The sequence below is a fragment of the Artibeus jamaicensis genome, unplaced genomic scaffold, assembly GCF_021234435.1.
Source record: "Artibeus jamaicensis isolate MK-2021 breed Jamaican fruit bat unplaced genomic scaffold, CSHL_Jam_final scaffold_660, whole genome shotgun sequence".
Lineage (NCBI taxonomy): Eukaryota > Metazoa > Chordata > Mammalia > Chiroptera > Phyllostomidae > Artibeus > Artibeus jamaicensis.
Genome location: NW_026522052.1, coordinates 6,995,661 through 7,018,583, shown reverse-complemented (window position 1 = coordinate 7,018,583; position 22,923 = coordinate 6,995,661). Strand labels below are relative to the sequence as shown.

The 22,923-nt window shown below is 46.6% G+C and overlaps 1 protein-coding gene and 1 pseudogene across 1 annotated transcript in view; both read left to right on the top strand.

The window, feature by feature from the left end:
* Positions 1-2,751, top strand: part of BARX2 (BARX homeobox 2) — a 75,370-nt gene extending 72,619 nt beyond the window's left edge. The window contains exon 4 of the mRNA XM_037134137.2: positions 1,798-2,751. Within this exon, the coding sequence (XP_036990032.2) occupies positions 1,798-2,064 (267 nt within the window). The 3' untranslated portion in view covers positions 2,065-2,751. The remainder of the gene's footprint in view (positions 1-1,797) is intronic.
* Positions 2,752-21,233: 18,482 nt separating this feature from the next.
* On the top strand, positions 21,234-22,518 carry LOC119041048 (keratin, type I cytoskeletal 18-like; annotated as a pseudogene).
* Positions 22,519-22,923: the final 405 nt, after the last annotated feature.

The window sequence follows — 22,923 nt, the reverse complement described above, 5'->3', positions numbered from 1 at the left end:
TCTGGTCAGGGCACACACCAGAATCAACCAATAAATGCATAAATAAGTGGAACAATAAATTGATCTCTCTCTTTCCTTTCCTCTCTCTAAAAGTCAATAAATAAGGGGATGCCTGGGCTTACAGCAGCCTTTCATCTCACCCAGATGGACAGAATCCCTGCTGATTTTCACAGCCAAATGCTGCGGGATCTCCCCTTGCTGGCACCGGTGCACCTGGATGGGGAGCCCGGTTTGGGCCGGGCCACCTTTCTCTTCCGCAGGGACCTCTGCAGCTGAGATGTCTCTCCTGATTCTCCACTGCTGCACATGGGTGTGGGGCCAGCCCATTTGGCTGTGTCTCCACCCATCCTAGCAGTCTTCTTAGTTATAGGACTTCTGTTCCACTTGTCATCAAATGGTTCACCAGGTTGAATGTTCTATAATTGAATTGTAATTTTGATGTGATCCTGGGAGGAGGTGAGCGCAGCAGTTAGCTACCCTGCCGTCTTGACTGGAAATCTCAACATCTTGGTTCTTTTTTCTAAATATTTTGTTTCTTTATTTTTAGAGAGAGGGGAAGTGGGGGAGAGAAATGTTGATGTTTGAGAGAAACATCAAACAGTTTCCTCTCACACACCCCCAACCTGGAACCTGGCCACAATCGAGGCATGTGCGCTGGCCAGGAATCGAACCAGCGAGCTTTCGGTTGGCAGACTGGCACTCAACCCACTGAGCCATACCAGTCAGGGCAATAGCTTGTTCTAATTACAGAATTACTTAGACATGATCATTGTTGAAAATTAGAAAATACAGAAAAAGATATATTAAAACATTTAAAAATTATTCATGACCCTGACACTGTAATCAGGCGGTGTGTAGTCATCAAGTCCCCAAACTGAAACCTGATGGCTTAGAGCCTGAGTTTCACACACACAAAATCAATATTTTCCATGGTATTAAACATACTCCTATATGGTAATTGTAACGGTCATCAAATATTTTTTTCTCCAAAATATACTATAATTATCTACCCAGTCATGGTGGACATTTTAGTGTAACTTTATTCCAACTTTGTGATGACTGTTTTTGCAGATCAGACTTTGTCTTTGGTGACTTTCTTAGGCTAAGTCAGTAGAAGCGGAATTTGCATGTCAGAGCATATGCACTTTAAAACACTGAATGGGCCCTGGCTGGTGTAGCTCAGTGGATTGAGTGTGGGCCTGCGAACCAAATGATCAAGCGCAGTTCAATTCCTAGTCAGGCAGGGCACATGCCTGGGTTGCAGGTCATTTCCCAGCAGGGGACGCATGAGAGGCAACCATACATTGATATTTCTCTCCCTCTCTCCTTCCCTTCCCCTCTAAAGATAAATAAATAAGATAATTTTAAATAAATAAATAAATAAATAAAATATTGAATGGGAATTCTCAGGTCACACTTTGAAAAGGTCATACCAGTTATGCTTTGACACTGGAGTATGAGTGTTTGTTTTCCTGCTTGCTACAAATGTTGCCTTTTTCTTTTAACTTGTCAATTTTATTGGTGCAACATTGATATTTTAATTTTCATTTTTTTTCCTCTTTATTGAAATTGGATTGTTAAACGTGTTTGTGATCTTTTTATTTAATACCAAACTCTGTGATTGTGACAAAGTGCATTGAGCATTTCAAGAGTGAAGATGTGTTTGTAGCTTGTAGATTGAAGGTAGTTTTTGCCAAACTGTCCCTGCTGAAAAGGAATGACGTGGATGCTTTTGCGTGGCAAAGTGGAGGGAAGGTGTTATTTCTTGGATTTAATGACCATTTCTCTCCCATGTAGGTTCTTAAAGGTGGACAGGAAGCACCCACAAAACCCAAAGGTCGCCCCAAGAAGAACTCCATTCCCACCTCAGAAGAGATTGAAGCTGAAGAGAAGATGAACAGCCAGGCCCAGAGCCAGGAGAGCCTCACGGCCTTGCAGGGAGGGGAGGAGCTCTGTGACACGCAGGAACCGAAATCTCATGATGTCCCCTTGGAGGTGGCAGAGCCCCCAGGCCCGCCACAGGAGTTGCCAGCAGCCTCTTCCGAACCCCCACCATCAAGCTAAAATAGAATCCTTTGAAGGGAGAGGGAGACTGGGAGGCAGGAGAAGAGAGAAGGCAGGAGAATAGGGAGAGAAAAACCTCTTAGGAAACCTGGTAAACTGAGGGAGAATGGGTTCGCCTGTCTCCTTCCCTCCCACAGGTCTTGGTCGTGTGGTCACTGGTCATTGCAAGCATTTGAGGACGACTTCCTTGCCTTAGGCCCTTCTCTTCCTGAAAGGATGCTTTTGCCACAGGGTGCCCTGCATAAAGGGAGACAGTGCCTTGGAACTGCCTGTCCCAGCTGGGGTGACGGCTGTGGGGGCTGGGCAGGAGCCCCACCTGTCATACTGGAGGATGGCCCTGGCTCTCTCCCCGCCAGCCTCTGGGCAGCCAGTCATCCAAGCAGAAACATAGGGAGGACTTGGGCAGCCTGCCCAGGTTCCTTGCTGACTCAGCACTTATTTTGGTAGTTTTAAAAGAGAATTTAATGTTTTGGTTGTTGTTGGGGGGGGGTGGGTTGGTGAGGGCAGTCTGAACAAGTTGGGGGAAGGGAGTTCTGAGTTACTGCAATTGTTTCTGAATAAAGTTTGTTTGTTTGAAAATATGTGTGCCTTGGAACCCATTCTAAGATGGGCAGGTGACTTAAGAACCGATAAGCCTTGTTTTTCTTGCTTCATTAAGTTGCCATCCTTGAAGTTGCAATGCAGATATGTTAAGATAACTTTTATTTTTTAATTAAAAATAAATCTTTCGAAACGGTTGGGTTTATTGTTTCTTCTGGGGAGTGAGTTTAACTCGTACTGAATGTGTTTCTGGAAACAGAGACCCAGACACGGAGCACAGCTCCCTGGGCTTTAGTTTCCAGCCAGGAAAGAAAAGGTTGGGCCTGACCCGCGCGCATCTCAATGCAGAGAGCAATGGAAGACACACCGAGCGGCCTTTGGGTGAGGAAGGAGCAGCGAGGCGAGGCTCTGTCAACCGCCCCTCCCGCCATCCACCAGAGCGGCTCTGCTCTCAGGTACTGTACGTTCTGGGCTCACAGCTTCAAAAATGATTTTACTCTTTTGGAAGAGATAATCAATTTCTTTGCTTCAAAAATTAAACTCCATAAAAAGAAGTCTTGCTTTCCCTCCCGCCCCCTCTACCCTATGCCCTCTGGTGCCTGCAGGCAACCGTCTGTACTGGTTTCTTGTTTACCTTTCTGTACTGAGCATACACCTGGATGACGGGCTCTGCAACTTCTAACGAAAGGTTTGAGGATTACTTGGCTAGAGGTGCTCTGTGAGGTGCTCAGGCGTTTGAAATTCAGAATGCTGTCCCACTTCTCAGAAGACCCAGGAGGAGGCGGGCTCTAGATGGCCTGCAGTGAGAAGGCTGACTCTGCATCTGCTCGTCATGCAACCTGTCGTGGTCATCGTCCCTGGCACACTCACTTGTGGTGTCCTTCAGGGCGGAGCGCCCACCCTGCGGACTGCCCGTTAAGGCAATAATTACACGGTCACTCTGCCGGTGGGGGCTCAGGAAGTATAAACTGACTTGAATAATGGCCTTAGCCAAGAAGCAGAACTTGTCGCTAGTTCTGTAAAGCAAAGCATCTACTTCTTTCAAAGTGAACTAGGTCTGATCTGCTTGTTTTCAATACCCTGGCCACCGGTTGCCTCCGTCAGTGGGACAATAGGACAGTGAGTGCTGGGTCCACCTTGCTAAGGCAGTGCCTTCATTGCTTTTGCAGTTGAGATCGACAAAGAGAAAGCAGGTTTTTTCCTTGACTCTCATGAATAGACAAAGGAGGGAAGGATCTGGCCTTTGAGAACCAGTTTGTGCAGACCACACCCAGCCCTCTGTGTGAGGTTCCTTGTGTGGTGCGTGCAGAATGCTGTCGTCTTCACCTCTAGCCCACTCCATGTACGGTTTCATGATCTGCCTACCAGGTGCTGTCACGATGGGCCGAAGAGAGTGCACAATGGCCGGAGTCAGCAGGTGGGGTGGTGCCCAGTGAGTCTCACTCCTGAGGAACTGTTCTGTCCTACTAGCCCCCTCCTCTGGGCCCCCAGAGGCCTTTCTGTTGGATTCTGTTTTTCTGTGGTGGTTTTCCGTCTCTTGTCCTGGACTCATCTGAGTTCCTCCGCAGTGACTGGCATGGCACAGACATGCGCATGCGCACACAGTGTTCCGGAGCCTGGGTTACGGGCTCTGTGTCTGACTTCCAGCCCTGAGTCCTGCGCCTGTCATCTTTGGTATTGTTTACTCTCCCGAGGGTTTAAAAGGATTTCAGTGGAGGCTTTAAGACCTCAAATTAGCTTCTGTTTTGGAAGCCCTGAGCCCAAGGCCAAGTGCATTTATAAGCCTTGGGCCTGTCCTCCTGCCTCAGCTCCGTATGGCTTTGCCCTATGACTCAGGATGGGTCAGGACTGGCCTTTCGGATGCCAGTGGGCACGGATTCAGTGCCAGGCCCTGCTCCCTCCACCCCAGTGTTTCCCTTTTGCCTGCAGTTCCCGAGACTCAAGACAAGCATCCAGAAACCAACCCCACGGGTATTCTGTGAATCGTGGTGAATAGGTCGTTCTGTGCAGAGTCTCAAACAGGGTTGTCCGGTGACCTTCGGCGCTCAGGAGTCCCCTCTGCGGAGCGCTTTCCTCACTTTCTCAGCCTCGTTCTCAGTTCCCCAGAGTCATCTCTACCTTTTTGGGCCTTGCCACACAAAATCATTCTCTCCTTTCTCTGACATCCAGAATGGTGACCCCTGAGAGTTCAGGGCCTTATCTGAGGGTCTGGTCAGTTGTTGCTTTTTGAAGTTTTCCAGAGGAAGGGAGCTGGCAAAGGCCAACTGACCCACTCTGTGAGGAGCGGAGTGCACTTTTAACAAGCCCTTTGAGTGGAAGCTGCTGCTCGCCTCGTGAAATGCGCTGTTTCCTCTGGTTTTACAGGAAGCTCATGAGTCCGAGAGAGGCTGTCTTTCCCTGGATCAGAGTTAGAGCCGAGGCCCAGGGCCATGGTCATTTGCAGCCTTCTCTCCTCCCATGCCACCAAGTCTGTGCCTTTTCAGGGGCTGCCGCTGCTGCTGCTGCTGCTGCTGGTGGTGGAAATCCTTTCAGCAGCAGGCTGCTCCCCATAGTTCAAATGTGTCCTAACGCAGGGATGGGGGCCGGGGTGGGAGTGTTGCTTCATGGGCAACACAAGGTGAGGCAGCCAGGAAGAGCGCCTCTGCTCCCGTCTCTCGTGTCCTTAGAAAGTGAAAAACTCCTGGAGCAGGTAGGTGCTGGCCTCCCAGAAAGGGTCCAAGGGAGTTGACCAATGAGCCCATGTTTCCAGTCACTGTGTCCTCTGATTTGCATCTCTACGGTCCACAGAGGTTTGCGAGCTTCCACCTGTTACCAAAATGGTCTCATCCTATAAGCCCTGGGTCCTCAAACTAGTCTGAACAGGTCTATCAGAAACCAACCTTAAAACAGACGGGTTTTAAATTTTTCTCAGAGACTGGTGAGTTCTAGAACAGTCTAGGAGCTTCTCCCTCCTCCTGGGAGTCTCTCAGTCCCATTCCAAGAGGCCGTGCCCCCCACCCCTGCTCTGTGCCCACCTGTCCTTGTTCCTGCCTGCCTCAGCGCCCTTGTCCCTTCTCCCTCCCCCCATAAGCACTTGAGGCTACCTCTTCCTTGCCTTGCCTATTCTCCAGCCCCATCTCACAGATCCCTCTCCTTTGTCCTTGTCACCGTGGTCCTGCCTGCCCCATTTCCAAAGAGGACATTTTGTTTTCCTGTTAGAGAGTAAACTCCTTGAGGCAGCTTCTTCATCCTCATTCCTTTTCCTGTCCCGTGGATTCTAAAGGCCCGTGGACAGATGATTCGAGGCCCCGGACGCTCCTGGTCTCCTGCTGACATCTCCCTGGACATCCGAGGTTTCATGTTCCCTCTGGACATCCAGTGCGGTGGGCACAGCCACTGCCATGCAGCCTTGAGGCCCCAACTTCCCTGGTCATTGATCACTGTTAGAACCACACTTACCGGCTGTGAAGCTGCCAGTTGCCAGCACCTTTCAGAGGCAAGAGGGAAGGCAAAGCTAAATCTCTTTGCTACCTGCAGAAACATTCCCGTCACCCACAGGCAGCGATGCTGGGCCCATTTCCCCAGGGACAAGAGGGTGAGGGCAGTGGGGAGCCCATCCTCGAAGGCCTCCATGAGCAAGGGTCAGTTTGCTCCCATTTCGCTGACTCCCTTTGGGGAAAGCTATCGCCAAGCAGAAGAGACCTTCAGAGTGTTTCCCTGAAGGGGGTGGCAGGTGGCATTGCAGCAGCCAGCCTGGGAGGAAGACAAACGCCCAGGGAGGCATTTGTCTGAGACAAAAGTCAAAACCTGTCCAGGCCCAAGAGCTCCCTGGCAGCTGGCAGTGCACCGGTGGGAAGTTCCACCGGGCTCATCAGGCCATGCGCAGAGGCAGCTGAAGGGAGATGAGCTCGTCCTGGAGAATGGTGGGAAGGTTACAGCTGGAGTCAACTCTAACACCTTGGGAGGGGCAGGAGCCAGAAGCATCCTACCCACCTGCTGTGGAGGGAACTGGGAGAGACAGCAGTGACTGGAGAGCCGGCCCCGAGCTGTCTGGGGTCAGAAGCTTTAGCCCTTAGAAAGGGCCTAGTTAAAGAACAAATATAAATGACCTGTGGCCACAGACAACAAGGTGGGGATTGACTGTGGGAGAGGCGTTGGGTGGGGCACGGGGGAGCAATGGGGGAAAATTGAGACAACTCTAATACAAGAACAATAAAAAGAAAAAAGAAAGCAGCCATAAGCAAGGTTCGCCACAGTTCAGGTGAACAGGTATTTCCACAACACCTGTCTGTGAGGTGCACTGTGCAAGTGCTAAGGGTGGGGGGTGTCGTGATGTGCCCCCACCCTTGATAAGCTTGAATCTTCTTGGAGAAACAAGGTTTTTGCAGTATTTATACCTGCCCTCACCACCGAGGTGGCGTTGTTTCAGGGCAAGGCAGGTGATTCATGGGATACCCGCCCCTCAGCAGGCCCTCAGCAGGCCAGGCCCGCTGAGGGAGGAGGGCAACTGTCTGAGCGCCTGGTGCACCTGGAGGGGTGATCGCCACTGGAACAGCAGGTGTTTGCTGAATTCACCTGAATATGCCTCTAATCCCAAATTGCCACTCAAATCCTGGGTGGAGGATGGCTTGGGGAGGGCAGAAAGATCCCGGTAATACCACTTGAAATGTGGGTGTGGATCCCGGAGGGAAGGCGGTTGGACACCAGCCCGTTTGGGCTTCACTGCGTTCTGCGTCTGCCTCACCAGTGGGCAGTGTGCTGTGGTGGCCTTCCCTGCCTCCCCTCCTGCCACCCGGCCTGCCCATCCTGCTCTGATCTGAGGCGGCCTCTACCTGGCTGCCCTGCTGTCCGCTTCTGGTGAATCTCGGTCAGCAACGGCCAAGAGGGGACGGTGGGACGCTGCTTGCCGAGGGGCTGCAGTAAATCACCCTGACAGGCTCCTTTCACATCTGACCTTTCTTTCCCAAACCGTCTTCCTTTCTGTTTATTTTTGTAGCAGGTTTATTAGACACACAGTTAAGTGCCCATTTAGCTCTGCAAACTGTCATCGCGCCTGCTTTATGAATAAGGCCATTCACTGACAAAAGCCTCTAAACATGCTTTAAAGAGAAGGTGGGGAGGAACAAGGGACTGGAGAGGAGGAGGAAATAGTGCCTGAGGTCGGTGAGGAGGCCAAGAACAACCGAAACCCAAGCACCGGCCTCTCCTAGAGCTCAAGAATGTAACAAGGGCCCTCAGAGTTGCCTTGAATCACCCTGTTCATCAAGACGTGTGTCATCTCTCCTGCAGGACGCTGGGGTCTAGAGTTCACTCCTTTGTCTCAGCTGCCTAAGGGCATACGGCTGGGGCGGGTTGAGCGGCGGCTGTGCACCTGCTCAGCAAGGCTGCCAAGAACCTCAAGGCCTGTCAGGCTGAGTCCTTGTGCCTTGGGAACCCTCCTCCTGCTTCTGCCCAGGCTCCCCTCCTTCAGGTGGCATTTCTTCTCCAGCATCCGGGTCCTCAGAAACATACACACAGCCCGGCCGAAAGTTGCAAGACCACAGTGCAGCCGTGTCTCTTTCTGCACTCTGATTTTGCGCCAGCCCCGAGATGAGGACTATTTGCACCGTCGCATTCCACCACCTCCACAGCCCTCTGAAGTAGGCACTGTTATCACCTCCACTCAGAGATGGGGAAGCCGAGACAACGAGGTGGAACAACTTGCACGGTCACCTAAGGCAGCTGAGCCAACGTCCTCCCCACCCCCGAACTGGGCCTGTGCTTGCTTGTCCTTAGGAGGCTGAGCTGACCGAGCCTGATCTCAGGGCAAAGTACTGATGTAGACAGACCATGTGCTCCTCGGCTTCCCCTGAGCATGCTTCTGCCCCTGCTCCCACACCGCTGTCCCTGGGGTATGTCTCACAATGTGGGGTGCAGACGACGGACCTCAGTATGCCCTGAGTGTGAATGAGCAAGCCCCCATCCATTCACATGTACCTGCAACAGTGCAGGCCCCTCACCTCTTTTATTGTGTGTAGTCTGGGGTGCAGGGGTGTGCTGTTATCCCTTTTTGCAGTGACCTTGGAAAGGGGTGCAAGTGCCAGGAGCAAACTCGGAGGGAGGGGGCATGTCTGAAGCACAGTAACAGACCAGGGTCTTCACCATGGGGCAAGCAGTGCCAGGGGGCATTGCTTTTTACCTGCCAGTAGGAGGGCCACAGATAGGAGCTTGTCGAACCCAGGCAGGAGTGCCTGGGATTCGGAGGCCTCTGACCTGGCTCTGGATGCAGATGCTGCTTTCTCAGTGGTCCTTGGAGTTACCTCTGAGGTCTAAGCCAGACTTGGAGCCCAGACTCTGGACTCAGAGCCTCATGCTCTGCCCCTCAGAGGCTCTGGAGCTAGTTTTCCTCTTCCTGCTTCTCCCCTTCCTCTTCTTCTTCTCCTTGGTTTCTCTTTCAGCCATTTATTATTTTTTTACTTGCAGTTTGTGTCCAATGCTAATAAATGCCATAATAGGAGAAAGTGACTATAAATCAAAGCACAGTTACCTGATACCGTGTACAATTAAAACAGGTGCTCAGGCCCCAGCCAGGTAGGTCAGTTGGTTAGAGTGCCATCTCCTTACACTGAGGTTCTGGGTTCGATCTTCGATCCCTGAATGAGAATCAAGCAGTGAATGCAGAAATAAGTGGACTAAATCAATGTTCCTCGCTCTCTCCCTCTCTAAAATCAATAAATCAAAAATTTAAAAATAAACACACGCTCAGCTTGCAAGTGTGAAGCAAGGAGGAGTGTCCACCCACAAACAGAAAGCTTGAGATGTGTTGGAGCTGGATGTTTTCTGCTGCTTTCTAAGGATGGCAAATATTTGCTTTTGTTATCAAGGCTACTGTGCTTCTCTGGACCCAGAACACCAGCATGGTCATGGCAATCAAAGAATTCAATGAGTGCGTATTTCAAAAAAAAGGCCTCTGCACACAGAGGCAGCTGCTCCAGCCCCACCTTCCAGAATCAGCCTGGTCACAGACCATCGTATCCTTGTTACCGAACAACAAGAGGTCCGAGGGAGGGGCAATACAATATTTGGCCCACCTAAGGATGCAAAAACCGCTATACAACAGGGGTCCCTCCCAAAAACAAAATACTAAAATCTACTGGGCCCTTCTGTCCGCCGCCAATTGGAAAGACATCTCCCAATGCCAGAGATTTGTGAAAAGGAAACAAAATGTTTATTTAATGCTATTCAGGCCTAATGCCTCCACTAAAATATCAAAGTCCTTTAGGGTATACACCTACACCCACACAGCGCTCCCTTCTCCCACTGTCCCAACTCCGGGTACTGTAAATCAGGAAAAGAGCACACGTCTGTATTGCAGGCTGCTGGCACCGTCAGCTGCGTCACTGTGCAGGATCTCGAGTTAATCCAAAGTACTGTGGTACCCTCTCATGGTCCACTGGCAAGAGTCCTTTGTACCCAGTTCCAGTCAAAGTCTCTGTTGCTTTTCAGGCCCCGCAGCCAAAGGGGGCACCCCAAAGCCGCGTGGGCCTCTTCTACCAAAGCTGCAGGGGTCCACACTCCACCAAAAGCATGTGGCTGTCTTCTTCACCTGGCTGCAGGGATCTCCATTCTGGCAAAGCTGCGTGGTTTTTCCCTTTCACCTGGGAAAGAGGGGGTCTGCACCCTGCCAAAACCACGTGGCTCCCTCTTTCACCTCACCAAGAGGGGGTCCTCACTCTGCTGAAACCGTGTGGCTCCCTCCCCATCTGGCCAAGCGGGGACCCTTCATGTCTCGGAGCCAGTCTTTTCCAAGCTCCCACACAGCGGCACCCTCCCTCAGGGGCGCGGCACCCTCCCTCAGGGGCGCAGCCCCTCATTACCTCCTGAGTCCAAGCTCTCCTCACTCTGGAGAGCAGCCCCTAGTTACATTCTGAGTCCAAGCCCTTCTCACTCCGGAGTGCAGACCTTAGTTACATTCTCCTGAGTCCCAGTCCACTACCTTCCCCCTGGCTCCAAACTTGGCCACTGCTATTTAACATATCTATGAAACCAGTTAAAGGTTACACATATGTTAAATAACCATTCCAGAGGTTAGCTCCAAAACTGTTGCTATGCAAAACAGCTCTCAATGGCCTGGCTCCATTCGTTTCTTCCCCCTGGGGAAGGGGGGAGGACATTTTATATGTCTCTCCAATATTTCTATACACTTTGAATTCTGGACACCATTCCAAATCTGTTTTTTGGGCCCCCCCCCGGCTGCACCCTGTATCATCCTGACGGTTACAGCACAGGCTGACATACAGTGTGCTCCAGAGAGTTGGTTTTATTCGTAAAGGCGGAAAATGGACTTACAGAAATAACGTAAGAGAATGGTTGTGAGCTCAATTCAAGCGCATTTCTAGTGTTCATTATACCTTATTTTGGCTTCTTTCATGATTTACAAATAGGTGTTCAAAATGTATCTTTTAAACTTTTGCATATTATTTTATATGTATGCTGAAATAAAAGGCCCTAGTTTAAATTTACTTGAAGTCCTAGTCTTGGGGCTGAAAGAATTGGACTCTCTTTTGGTGAATGAGAATATGCCCAGCTTTTAACTTTTTCAGCATATTAGCAAGATTTAATAATTATCCTTGGGGTAATTATAATTATAATTATACTTGGGGTCATTTCTAATCTATCACTGCCTGCCCTGGCACATGTCAGCAAATCAAAAGCAAAACCCTAAAGAAAACAATTTAGATCTCAAGAGAGCAGTGAGGGCTTGACAATGGAAAACTTTATCTAGAATCCATCAGCCCTAAGTAGGTGCCAATGAAACAAGGTGCAGAGAATTTACAATAGAACCAGGAGGTTCCTGCCACTGTACACATAATATCCAGTGATTTTATAGACTTATTGATTTGATGAGCTGAAGTGAAATATGTATCCATCCCATTTTCCATTCCTTTATTCTGGATCATCAATTTTCAACCAGCGCGCGGCAAGACACCCATTATTTAGTTGCAAAAAATTTTAACACATGCCATACCTGACTATTTGTTCAGGGACACTGACCTTCTTTCCCTTCGATTAACAAATTAAAAAATAATGACAGCCAATGCAACAATAGCCTTCCAGGGAGAATGAATCAAAATTATACCTAGTTTTGTCAGGTTGGCAAAAATATAACATACTTTTTGATGTGCCGCAAGATTTTAGTAATTAATGTGTGCCGTGGATGAGTATGGTTGAAAGTCACTGCTCTAGATCAAGCGAAAAATCTTTCCTTTTTTCTTTTCTTTAAAAAAAATCCTTACCTGGGGACATGGTTGCTGATTTTTAGAGAGAGGAGAAAGTGGGAGGTAGAGGAGGGAAAAACATCTGTTGGCTGCTGATCCTGACACACCTGGCGTGGGACGGACTGCACCTTCCTGTTTACTGCCCGGCGATGCAACCAACTGTGAGCCACACTGTTACCGAACAAGAAGTGGGGGGGGGGGGGGGGGGGGGGTGCAATATCTGGCCCACCTAGGGATGCCAAATATTGCTACGCAACAGGGGCCCCTCCCAAGGATGGAATACTAAAATCTACTGGGCTCTTCTGTCCGCCGCCAATTGGAAAGACATCTCTCAATGCCAGAGATTTATGAAAAGGAAACAAAATGTTTATTTAATGCTATTCAGGCCTAACGCCTCCACTAAAATATCAAAGTCCTGTAGGGTATACACCTACACCTACACCCACACAGCTCCCGATTCTCCCACTGTCCCAACTCCAGGTACCGTAAATCAGGAAAAAAGCACACGTCTGTGTTTCAGGCCGCTGGAATTGTCAGCTGTGTCAGGCAGGATCTCTAGTTAATCCAAAGTACTGTGGTACCCTCTCATGGTCCACTGGCAAGAGTCCTTTGTACCCAGTTCCAGCCAAAGTCACTCCTGCTTTTCCAGGCCACGCGGCCAAAGGGTCATCCCAAAGCCGCATGGGCCTCTTCTACCAAAGCTGCAGGGGTTCACTCTCCACCAAAAGCGCATTGTCTTTCTTCTTCACCTGGCTGCAGGGATCTCCATTCTGGCAAAGCTGCGTGGTCTTCCCTTTCACCTGGGCAGTTCTCGCCTCATGTCCTGGAGCCAGTCTTTTCCAAGCTCCCACACAGGCACACAGCCCCCTCAGGGGCACAGCCCCTAGTTTCATCCTCAATAGCAGCCTCTCCCTTCTCCTTGGCTCAAAACTTGGCCACAGCTATTTAACATATCTATGAAACCAGTTAAAGGTTATAGATATGTTAAATAACCATTCCAGAGGTTAGCTGCAAAACTATTGCTATGCAAAACAGCTCTCAATGGCCCTGGCTCTATTTGTCTCTTCCTCCTGGAGGGGGAGCGGTGAGGACATCTTATATGTCTCTCCAATATTCCTATACACTTGAATTCTGGACACCATTCCAAATCTTTTTGGGGGGCCCCCCTTGGCTGCATCCTGTATCAACACTGCCCATGCTGAAAGCTTTCCCTCTTATTTCCAAGGTGGAGTGGTTGGCATCCCCATTTCTTAAGCCACATTTAATAAATTTACATCTCTCTTTTGTCTTCTATGAGAAATTACATTCGCCAGATTAGCATTGGCATCCACCATCCAGTGAAATCTTTCAGAGGTTCTTCAAACCAGCCGCATTTGGGATTCTCAGTATTTTCTGAATCATATTTGTGTGAATAAAATTAAAGAGTAAAATTTAGTAGATTCTGTATGGAAATTTTGATGTTTGATTTCTTATAGCTATTCTGGACTTTTAAAAATAGTGTCCTCAATTGTGGAAGCTGGGGAATTGTAGCTATTTTTCAGCCAGAGAGGCCTTACGTCTGAACGTAAGAGCTGTTATGTCCCTTAAGTCTCTTTTTATCTATAGGGTTCCTTTCCATCTCTTTCCTTCCCACTCGCAGTTTGTTTGTGAATTGGATGTATAGTTTCCATGAATGTTAAAGTAATTGAAATCGGGATGAACTCATGATGTGTTTTATCTTTTTAAAAAAAGTGTTTCCTAGCTCTGCCTTTGGAAAACATATAAAAACGATGGTTGACTAACCCATCAAAAGCTCCTAGCACTAGGATGATGGCCTCTAAATTCTATTTCCCACTAGAAGGAACAGGCCTCCTTGGAAGTGGCTCATTCCGGGTCTGGGGCAGGAATTGCACAAGTTTGGCTTGGAATGTCTTGTCCTGCCGGAAAGCAGTGAAGCTACCGAACACCACTGGGCCCTGTTAAAAGGACATAGAGGATACAGGAGCTGACGTGAAGGTGCTTATAAAAGTGTCAGTAAGAATCATAATTGCAACAGGTTGAAATACATCAAATATTTTTAAATCCAAGTGTTAAGATTTGAAAAATAAGTGTAATTTATCACCTTCAAATAGATGCTAGGAAACGAATTCATGATTTTAGAAAACTGGTAAATAAATGGAAAATAAGCATTTACTCTCTATGAACTGTATCTCTGAGTAACTAAGCAGTCATAGAGATAGTAAGGGAGTAAGGAATGATTGATTTAGGGTGTCACCATTCAGAACCTTATTAAGTTAGTGAATCTGGGTGAAGATTGCCAATGTATGCTGGGGTCACAGAAAGAGACACAGTCAGACATTATATAAGTCCTTATAGAAGTATGTACCTCCACCTGTGAAGGGGCCTTGCAAAAAAAAAAAAAAATCAAACCTAACCCCGATCAAGCTTCTATATCAAAATATCAACTTACAGGAAATAAAGGGACAGAGAGCACCTTCAATAAAGCCCTTGTGATGCAATGGGCAACATCCAAACCACCTTCCCACTAACACTTCTATGTGGACTTTCTCGCTTTGACCCCTAATGCACCCTCGGTGTCCTACCTCAACAGTCACACTGTGAATCTTGTCACCATCCAAAACTTCTCTAGCTTGAAAATGACTAATTCAACCATTTACTCTCTGATCACAGCTTTCAATTCTTCCCCTTTTAATTCAACTATGTCCCCTACAACTATTCTGGGATGCCATCGGAACCTCCATTGTGTAGGTTTATTGTCTCACAAAACATTAGCTTTCTCCTTTTCACTTCTTATTCACTTTAGATTTCACACTCCATTAACAATCTGAACTTCCTTTCTATTTATCCTTTTGTTGTTGCTCTCTAGCAAAATCTCCAACCCCCTGTGAACTGAACTACTTTCTGCCTGTCTGCAGGAGGGCCCTGGGCGGCTGCAGGAGGAAACCTCCTGGGAAACAAGATGGGTACCGCTATCCATTCCTGCCCAGCCACCTCACTGCAACACTTTCTGGAAACCATCTTCCTTTTTCTAGACACATTATATCCCATCTGCGATAATGATTTCAGACTTTCTTCACCTCACTCACAGCAGATCATTTTGCCTCCACATTTCCTTCAAAAAAAAAAAGTAGTCATTTACCCTGGCTGGGTGGCTCAGTTAGTTGAAGTGTAGTTACCAAAAGGTAGGTTCAATTCCTCCTGGGGGCACATACCTAGGTTGCAGGCTCAATGCCTAGTGGGGGAGCTTGGGGGAGGCAACCAATCAATGTCTTCCTCTCATCTCTCTCTCTCTCTCTCTCCCCCTCCCCTTCTCTACGCATACCCTAGGGTTAGGATTAAAAAAATAAAAGGAAGAAGAAGCCATTAGATGGGACTCCCTCAACTCCCTGCAACCAAACCTACAGACACACACTCATGGAGTCCACCACTCCTTCATCCCTGCTGTTGCCGAAGAGGTGTCCCTACCCTCTGCAAAACCACTTCCTCTCCCTGCGTCTCGTGTCCCACCTCCAACCTTTGGAGACTTACACACAGAGCGTTCCCTCTCATTCCCTCTTCTTCAATTTCTGCATCTATTAGGTATCATTTTAATAGCTTTATTGAGATATAATTGACATACAATAAACTTTACGTATTTAAAGCTTATAATTTGACAAGTTTTGACTTGTGTATATACATGTAAAACCATTATCACAATCAAGATATTGATTGGTGATATGTTCTTGCTGAACATATCTATTAACTCAAAAGTCTTCTTCACACCCCTTCTGATCCTCTCCCCCAGCCTTTCCCTGCCCCTCTTCCCCAGGTCACCTCTAATTTGCCTTCTGTCACTGCAGATTTGTTCGTATTTTCTAAAGATTTATATAGATGGTACCACATGGTGCGTACTCTGCTTTTGTCTGCCTTCTTTCACTCAGCATAATTATTTTGAGATCCATCCATGCTGTGTATACATCATTAATTGATTTTTATTGTTGAGCAGTACCCAATGTATGTATGCAAAAACCAGAATTTGTTTACCCATTCACTAATTGACGGACATTTGATTTGTTTCTAGTTTCGAGCTATTACAAATAAAGCTGATAACAAATTAATATACAAGTCTTTGTGTGGATGTCTGCTTTCTTTTCTCATGGGAAAATACTTAGAAAAGGCTGGATCATAGGGCTGGTGGGTTTCATTTTTTAAAGAAACTGTCAAACTGTTTTCCAAAGTGGTTGCACCATTTTATACTCTCACCAGCACTGAGTGAGAGTCACTGTCCCCCCACACTCTCAGCCATGCTCGGGACGGTCACTCTCTTTAATGTCAGGCATTCGAATAGCTGAGTCATGTCTTCTCACTGTGGTTTTACTGCTCCTGTGCATTTCCCTAGTGATTAATGACACTGACCTTCTGTTCATGTGCAGATTTACTGCTTGTATATTTTCTTTTGCAGAATGTCTGTTCAAACCTTTTCTCCATTTTGAATTGGGCCGTTTGTTTTCCTACTCAGGTGTTTGGGGTTTTTTTTTTTAGTTCTTTTTATCTTCTGCATACAAGTCCATTATCAGGTATATTCTCCACAAATATTTTTCTCCACTCTGTACCTTGTCTTTCTATTCTCTGATACTTTTGATAAACAGATGATTTGAATTTTGATGCCGTCCACTTTATTGATTTGTTCTATTATAGATTGTACTTTTTGTGTCATATCTAAGAAAATTTTTCCTAACCCAAGGTCACGAAATTTTTAGTTTTAACTTTATAGTTTTAAATTTTACATTTAGGTCTATGACCCATTTTTTTTTGCTTCAATTTTTTATTTGTTTACTTACAAAAATTTCTAATTCTAAATAATTTTTTTAATTTAATGAGTTTATTGGGGTGACATTGGTTAATACAATTGTGTAGGTTTCAAGTGTACAATTCTAAAATACATTATCTGTATATTGTATTGTGTGCTAATTTTTTTAAGAGATAGAGGAAGGGAGGGAGAGAGAGAAAGAAACATCAATCAGTCCCCTCTTGTATGTGCCCCAATTGGGGACTGAGCCCACAACCTTGGCATGTTCCCTGATGGGGAATCGAACCAGTGGTTTTTTGCTCTGCAGGATGATGCCCCACCAACTGAGCCACACTAGTCAGGGCATGTGCTAATTTTGGTATAAATGTGAGGAATACTTGAAAGTTCATTATCTTTTTAACCCTTTCTCTCACTCTCACTTATGAGTAACTAGTTTTTCATAACCATTTATTGAAAAGATTATCCTTATTCCACTAAAGTGCCTTTATATTTTTTTTGTCAAAAATCGGTTTGCCATATATGGATCACTCGATGGGCTAGAACTCAATCATAAGCTACACCTGATTGTAAGGAACTCTCCAAAATGTGGTCCCGCTGTGTGCTCTGGAATAGAAAAAAATGTGCTCACTCAGTAGCTACCTGGTGTCTGCCATCGACTGCCCTCAGAGTCACTAAATACTCTTCATTCTTCTTCACACAAATAGAATACACCCCACTTCCTCACAGAGAACAGCCCAAAATCTAATTCAGCCATGACATCCTGCTCCAACCCTTTATTTCTGACAGACTTCTCTGTAAGACCCAGTAGAAGCTTCTTGTTGTATGGAAATCTGTGAAGTAGAAAGTTATGTGGTCTGCTTGCTCCCCAACCTTCCAGCATCCACACACCCTTAACAAAATATCATGCAAAATGACTGGATAAGCTTAGTAGGTTATCCTATCTACAGAAGATGGAATAGGAAACACAGCAATTGCCAGTCTATAGTCATTGTAAAAGCATGCTGGGCAGGCACTATGAAATTTCCCTACTAACATAGGGGAGTGGAGAGGGAGGGATGTTCCTTGATTAGACAAAATTCTCTGGAAGAGACTTGCTTGTGCATTGTCTTCTGTAGCTTCTGAATACAGCACTTAGCACTCAGTGGAAGCTAAGTACTTAGCACTCCATGTCCACTTGACAGATATTTTGGAGGATGCCTCCTTTGGGGCTGAACAGTCTTATTACCTCATATACGCTTATATAAGTTTGGGGACCTAGGGATTGTTCTGATGCTTGAACAGTTAAAGACTTTTTAGCATGGGTGTGTGGTTTCTTTGGTAATATATAGACTTAAAATTTACTTGGCTCCTCTTTTATTTGCTTCCAGTCAGTTCCATATACCAGTAACTATACCTCAAATTTTTTTCAAGCACAATTCTCAATGTTGATTTGCTTCTTTCTTCCTCATGTAGGTTATTTGCTCCTTTGAAGCTGGCTGAGTTAACAGGATTGGGTGGAAAGACTACAACACTTAATCTCTGAGGAGAGGACAATTTTTTTTCTGAGCTCATTTTTTGGGGGGTAATACTTACTCAACACAGCCAACAGTAGCCAATACATGCAAACCCTTGGATTCTTTCCAACCCTTACTCCTAGAGGTAGGTATATGTTCAATATTCATAGGCCTGTCTTCCAAGTTATCACAGGCACTATTTTGATCAAATGTTTTGCCATTGCAAACACATTTCTTCCCCTTCATTGTCAGTTTTCTTGCTATTATCTCACTGCTAAGCCAATGTCACATATTTTGGTGGCGTTGGTTTTTTTTGAGATGGCAGGACTCTACCTCAAAGTATAAAATTTTGTACAAGTCAAAGCATGCTTACTGCTCTAAGAGACAACCCCCAAACACAATTTGTCATTTAACACAATTAAATTTATGTTTTGCTCATACAATGGTCCAATGTGTATGTTCCCAGTCAGGTAGTTCTCCTTTGTGGCTTTCCTGCAAACAGAGCCTCAGGGACCTCATTTTAGGGGGTCTACAATTTCTTTTTTTTAAGATTTTTATTTATTTATTTTTAGAAAGAGAAAAAGGGAGGGAGAAAGAGATGGAGAGAAACATCGATGTGAGAGAGAGGCATCAATTGGTTGCCTCTCAAAATGCACCCTGAACAGGGACCAAACCCACAACCCAGGCATGTGCCATGACCAGGAATTGAACTGGTGACCCTTTGCTTTGGGGATGGTGCCCAACCCACTGAGTCACATGGGTCAGGGCAGCTCTGTTATTTCTTAATGCCTCTTTGAACCCTCTGCATCCAGCTGGCAGATGACGGGCAGAGAACACAGTAGAGTTTCCAGGGCTAGAAGTGGGATGCATCCCTCCACCTATAGTATCTAGAGCTAAGTCACATGCCATATCTAATTGAGAAAAACCCAGAAAATGTAGTCTATTTATACTCCCAGGAAGAAGAAATGGGTCTGCTGAGCATCTAATCTGTCTCTGCCCAATCAGGGGTGGTTTTTGTAATGATTACAGCTATGAGAAAATAAGACTAAACTGTTCCTGATATTATAGTTCTCGGGGACCAGGTAGAGCAGAGGTGATTCTGTATTGGGTTGAAAGTTGGACTACATTATCTCTGAGGCTACTTCACGAAGAGAAGACTAAAAGTCAGTTAATAAGCCACAGCCAAAAAGATAATTAGTAGGTTCACAAATCATGGTCTCATCTGCCCTTCTACTCTAAGGCCAACTAGTTGTGTAAGGCAGGCTTTTACTGTGATTGGCAGTGATCACAAATGTCTGGTGAGCCTGGCTAGATTAGTGAATTTCAGATGAACTTGAGGAAATGTGAATACACTTTTGTTTATTATCATCTGTAATCAGGCCAAAATATATACTTAACTGAATAGTTGCCTCTGGGAAGGAAAATATAAACTAAAGCTCAGTAATTACACTTGCTAATTGCCAGCCTTTGTCAAACCCTTACCCATGGCAGTAACTCCACCCTTGAAGTGAGAGTCTTTATACTAACCTGTAATCATAAAATGTCAGGGGGGTTCCCAAAAGATTATCTTTCCCTGCTCCGAGGATTTAAGGGGATGTTCTTCTTCAGGGGGAAGCTTTATGGTGACAGTCCTCACCATGAATTCTCTTCCAGCAAACTTCCTCTGTCATGTGAAAACTTGGTCATTGCACACTCAACCTTTAGGGGCACAAAAAATACTGTGAAAGGTGGAAGTTCCTAGAAGGAATGGAAGTAATGACTACCATTTTGTAGTGTGTTACACTATATGTATGTATATATAAAATTTTATATATGTTATATATATTATAAGGCATATTTATTTTCTGTTATTCAACAGAAAATTGAGTTTTTAGTTGTATCAGGTGGTGCATTGGGCCCAAGTAAGATATAGATCTTTCCTCAAGTTTGTCTTAGTCTAGGTAGAGGTATATAAGCATGTAAAAAACTGCTAGAAATCTCTACAAAGTACAATAGGGCACAGAGGACAAAGTGTTTATTTCCAGCTAGGGGATTGGGAAGCTGAGAACAGAGAAGTTTCATAGAAAGGGTAATGGTTGAGCCAAGCCATTCATCTTATCCAATTTTGACAACACCCCTGGGAGGCAGATAATATTCCCATCACTCAGATGAAGAAACAGGCTCAGCAAGGTCACATGACTTGCCCAAATACAGTTGGCCTTGAATTGGGGCCGCCTGCTCTCTCTGCTCCACTCTCTCTGCTTATACAATCCATATATTGGTTGCTAAGTTATACACACATGGCAGAATTTCAGAGCCCGACTTCATAGCTCAGCTGATGGTGCTGACTGACATTCACCTTCAGTTCCCACCTCACTGTCTCTTGAGAAGACAAGGCTCTGTGGGGGTAGCATTGCTCATCCAGGCCACCTCCTCGCTGTCATGTGGGCTCCCTCCACTCCCCTCCTTTGGTTTCCATTCAGGGGACTCAGCCTGGGTTCCACCTTCTCTGTGAAGTCCTTCCCCCTCTCCCTGGCCCCACAGAGCCAGCTTCTGCTCTGACCTACCCTAGCACCAATTTAAATGGACTTGAGTTGTTCTTCAGTTGATGACTCTTACTCTGTGCACCCCCCTCTCCCAGGCTGAATACCCCTCAGGCAAGGACCATCTTACAGTGTCCCTACCCCCAGAATCTGGGCCATAGCTGAGCCCATGCTCAGGCTCCCCAAGTGATGTTTATGGGACAAAGGTTTTATTTGGGAGATATAAAAGGCAATGTCCTTTTCTCCTCCTGTTTCACAATATCCTTACTTAGTAAAACATAAAGTTGGTAGTCTACAACAAGTCCTTCATCTGTGTGTGTGTGCTCACATGCATATGTAAATCTTAATGGTTTGTGAACTTCAAAAGTCTAGGATCCACAGCTCTAGTGAGTGGTTCCAAGTCTGAGGGATGTCAGAGTCCTTTGGGGCAACAGAACATAGATTCCTGGGCTTTGTCTCAGAACTGAGGAACTGGAAAATGAGGGCCCAGACAATTGTGGGCCTGCAGATTATTCTGATCATGGGTAGCGTTTAAATCGTGCCTCAAACAGGCAGCTTCAACCTGAATCTCAGCTTCTCACCTTCCTCCCTGAACAACATGAGCTTTAGCACATGCTCCAGCTTCTCCACAAGCTACCGGATCTTGGACTCCATGTAGTCGCCCAGCTACTGGGTCTGGCTGGCCAGCAGTGTGGCCAGTGTCTATGCAGGTACCAGGGGCTCAGGATCCCAGATCTGTGTCCCACTCCACCAGCATGCAGGACATCTGGAGACCCGGGGGCCTGGCTGCAGGGATGGCCAGGGATCTAGCGGGCATGGGGGGCATCCAGAGCGAGAAGGAGACAGTGCAATGCCTGAATGACCACCTGGCTTCCTACATGGAGAGGGTGAGAAGCCTGGAGACTGATAATTGGAGATTGGAGAGCAGAATCCAGGAACACTTAGAGAAGAAGGGATCCCAGGTCAGAGACTGGGGGCATTATTTCAAGACCATCAAGGATCTGAGGGCTCAGATCTTTGCAAATTCTGTGGACAATGCCCACATCATTCTGCAGATTGACAATGCCTGTCTTGCTGCTGATCACTTCAGAATCAAGTGTGAGATGGGGCAGCCATGCGCCAGTCTGTGGAGAATGACATCAATGGGCTCCGAAGTGTCATTGATGACATCAACACTACTTGGCTACAGCTGGAAACAGAGATCGAGGCTGTCAAGGAGGAGCTTCTCTTCTTGAAGAATAACCACAAGGAGGAAATAAATAGTCTACAAAACCAGACTGCCAATTCCATGGGTTGACCATGCATTGACCATGGAGTTGGATGCCCCCAAATCTCAAGACCTCAGCAAAATCATAGCAGACATCCAGGTCCAGTGTGACGAGCTGGCTCAGAAGAACTGAGAGGAGCCAGACAAGTACTGGTCCCATCAGATTGAAGAGAGCATCACAGTGGTTACCTCACAGACCACTGAGATAGGCACTACTGAGATGACACTCACAGAGCTGAGATATACAGTCCAGTCACTGGAGACTGACCTGGACTCAGTGAGGAATCTGAAGGTCAGTTTGGAGAATAGCCTGAGGGAGGTGGAGATGCGCTATGCCATGCAAGTGGAACAGCTCAATGGGATCCTGCTGCACTTGGAGTCAGAGCTCCCCAGACCCAAGAGGGAGGGGCCATGCCGGGCCCTGCTGAACATCAAAGTCAAGATAGAGACTGAGATTGCCACCTACCACAGCCTACTGGAAGAAGGAGAGGACTTCAATCTTGTTGATGCCCTGGACAAGAGCCACTCCTTAAATTACCCAAAAACCATGACCCACAAGATTGTGGGTGGCAGCGTGGTGTCCGAGGTCAATGACACCAAGTTTTGAGGTGTTAAAGGCAGCAGAAGTGGGGCACCCCACAGCAAGGCAGAAGGCCAATAAAAAGTTCATTGCAAGATTAAAAAAGATAAATCATGCCTCAAACAATTGAGAGGGTTTGAGTAGATAATGATGGAGGGAGGGAGGGAGAGAAAGAGAGAAAAAGGCCTTCGGAGCAAGAACACTGTGGGAAAAGCCATAGCAGCTGAGAAGCAAGCTTCTGGAACAGCAGGTGAACTGTGTGGGATAAACAACCCATACAAGGAAGTAGTGGGGCTTCTGGTTACAAAGGTAGGTGGTGGCTAAAGTGTGGCAGCTTTGAACCTTATACCCCAAATAGTAGAACCCCCAAGAGAGAATGGGGTTAGAAAAGGGGAATTACTGAAATCCTAATGTGCAAAAATCATTGTCTTT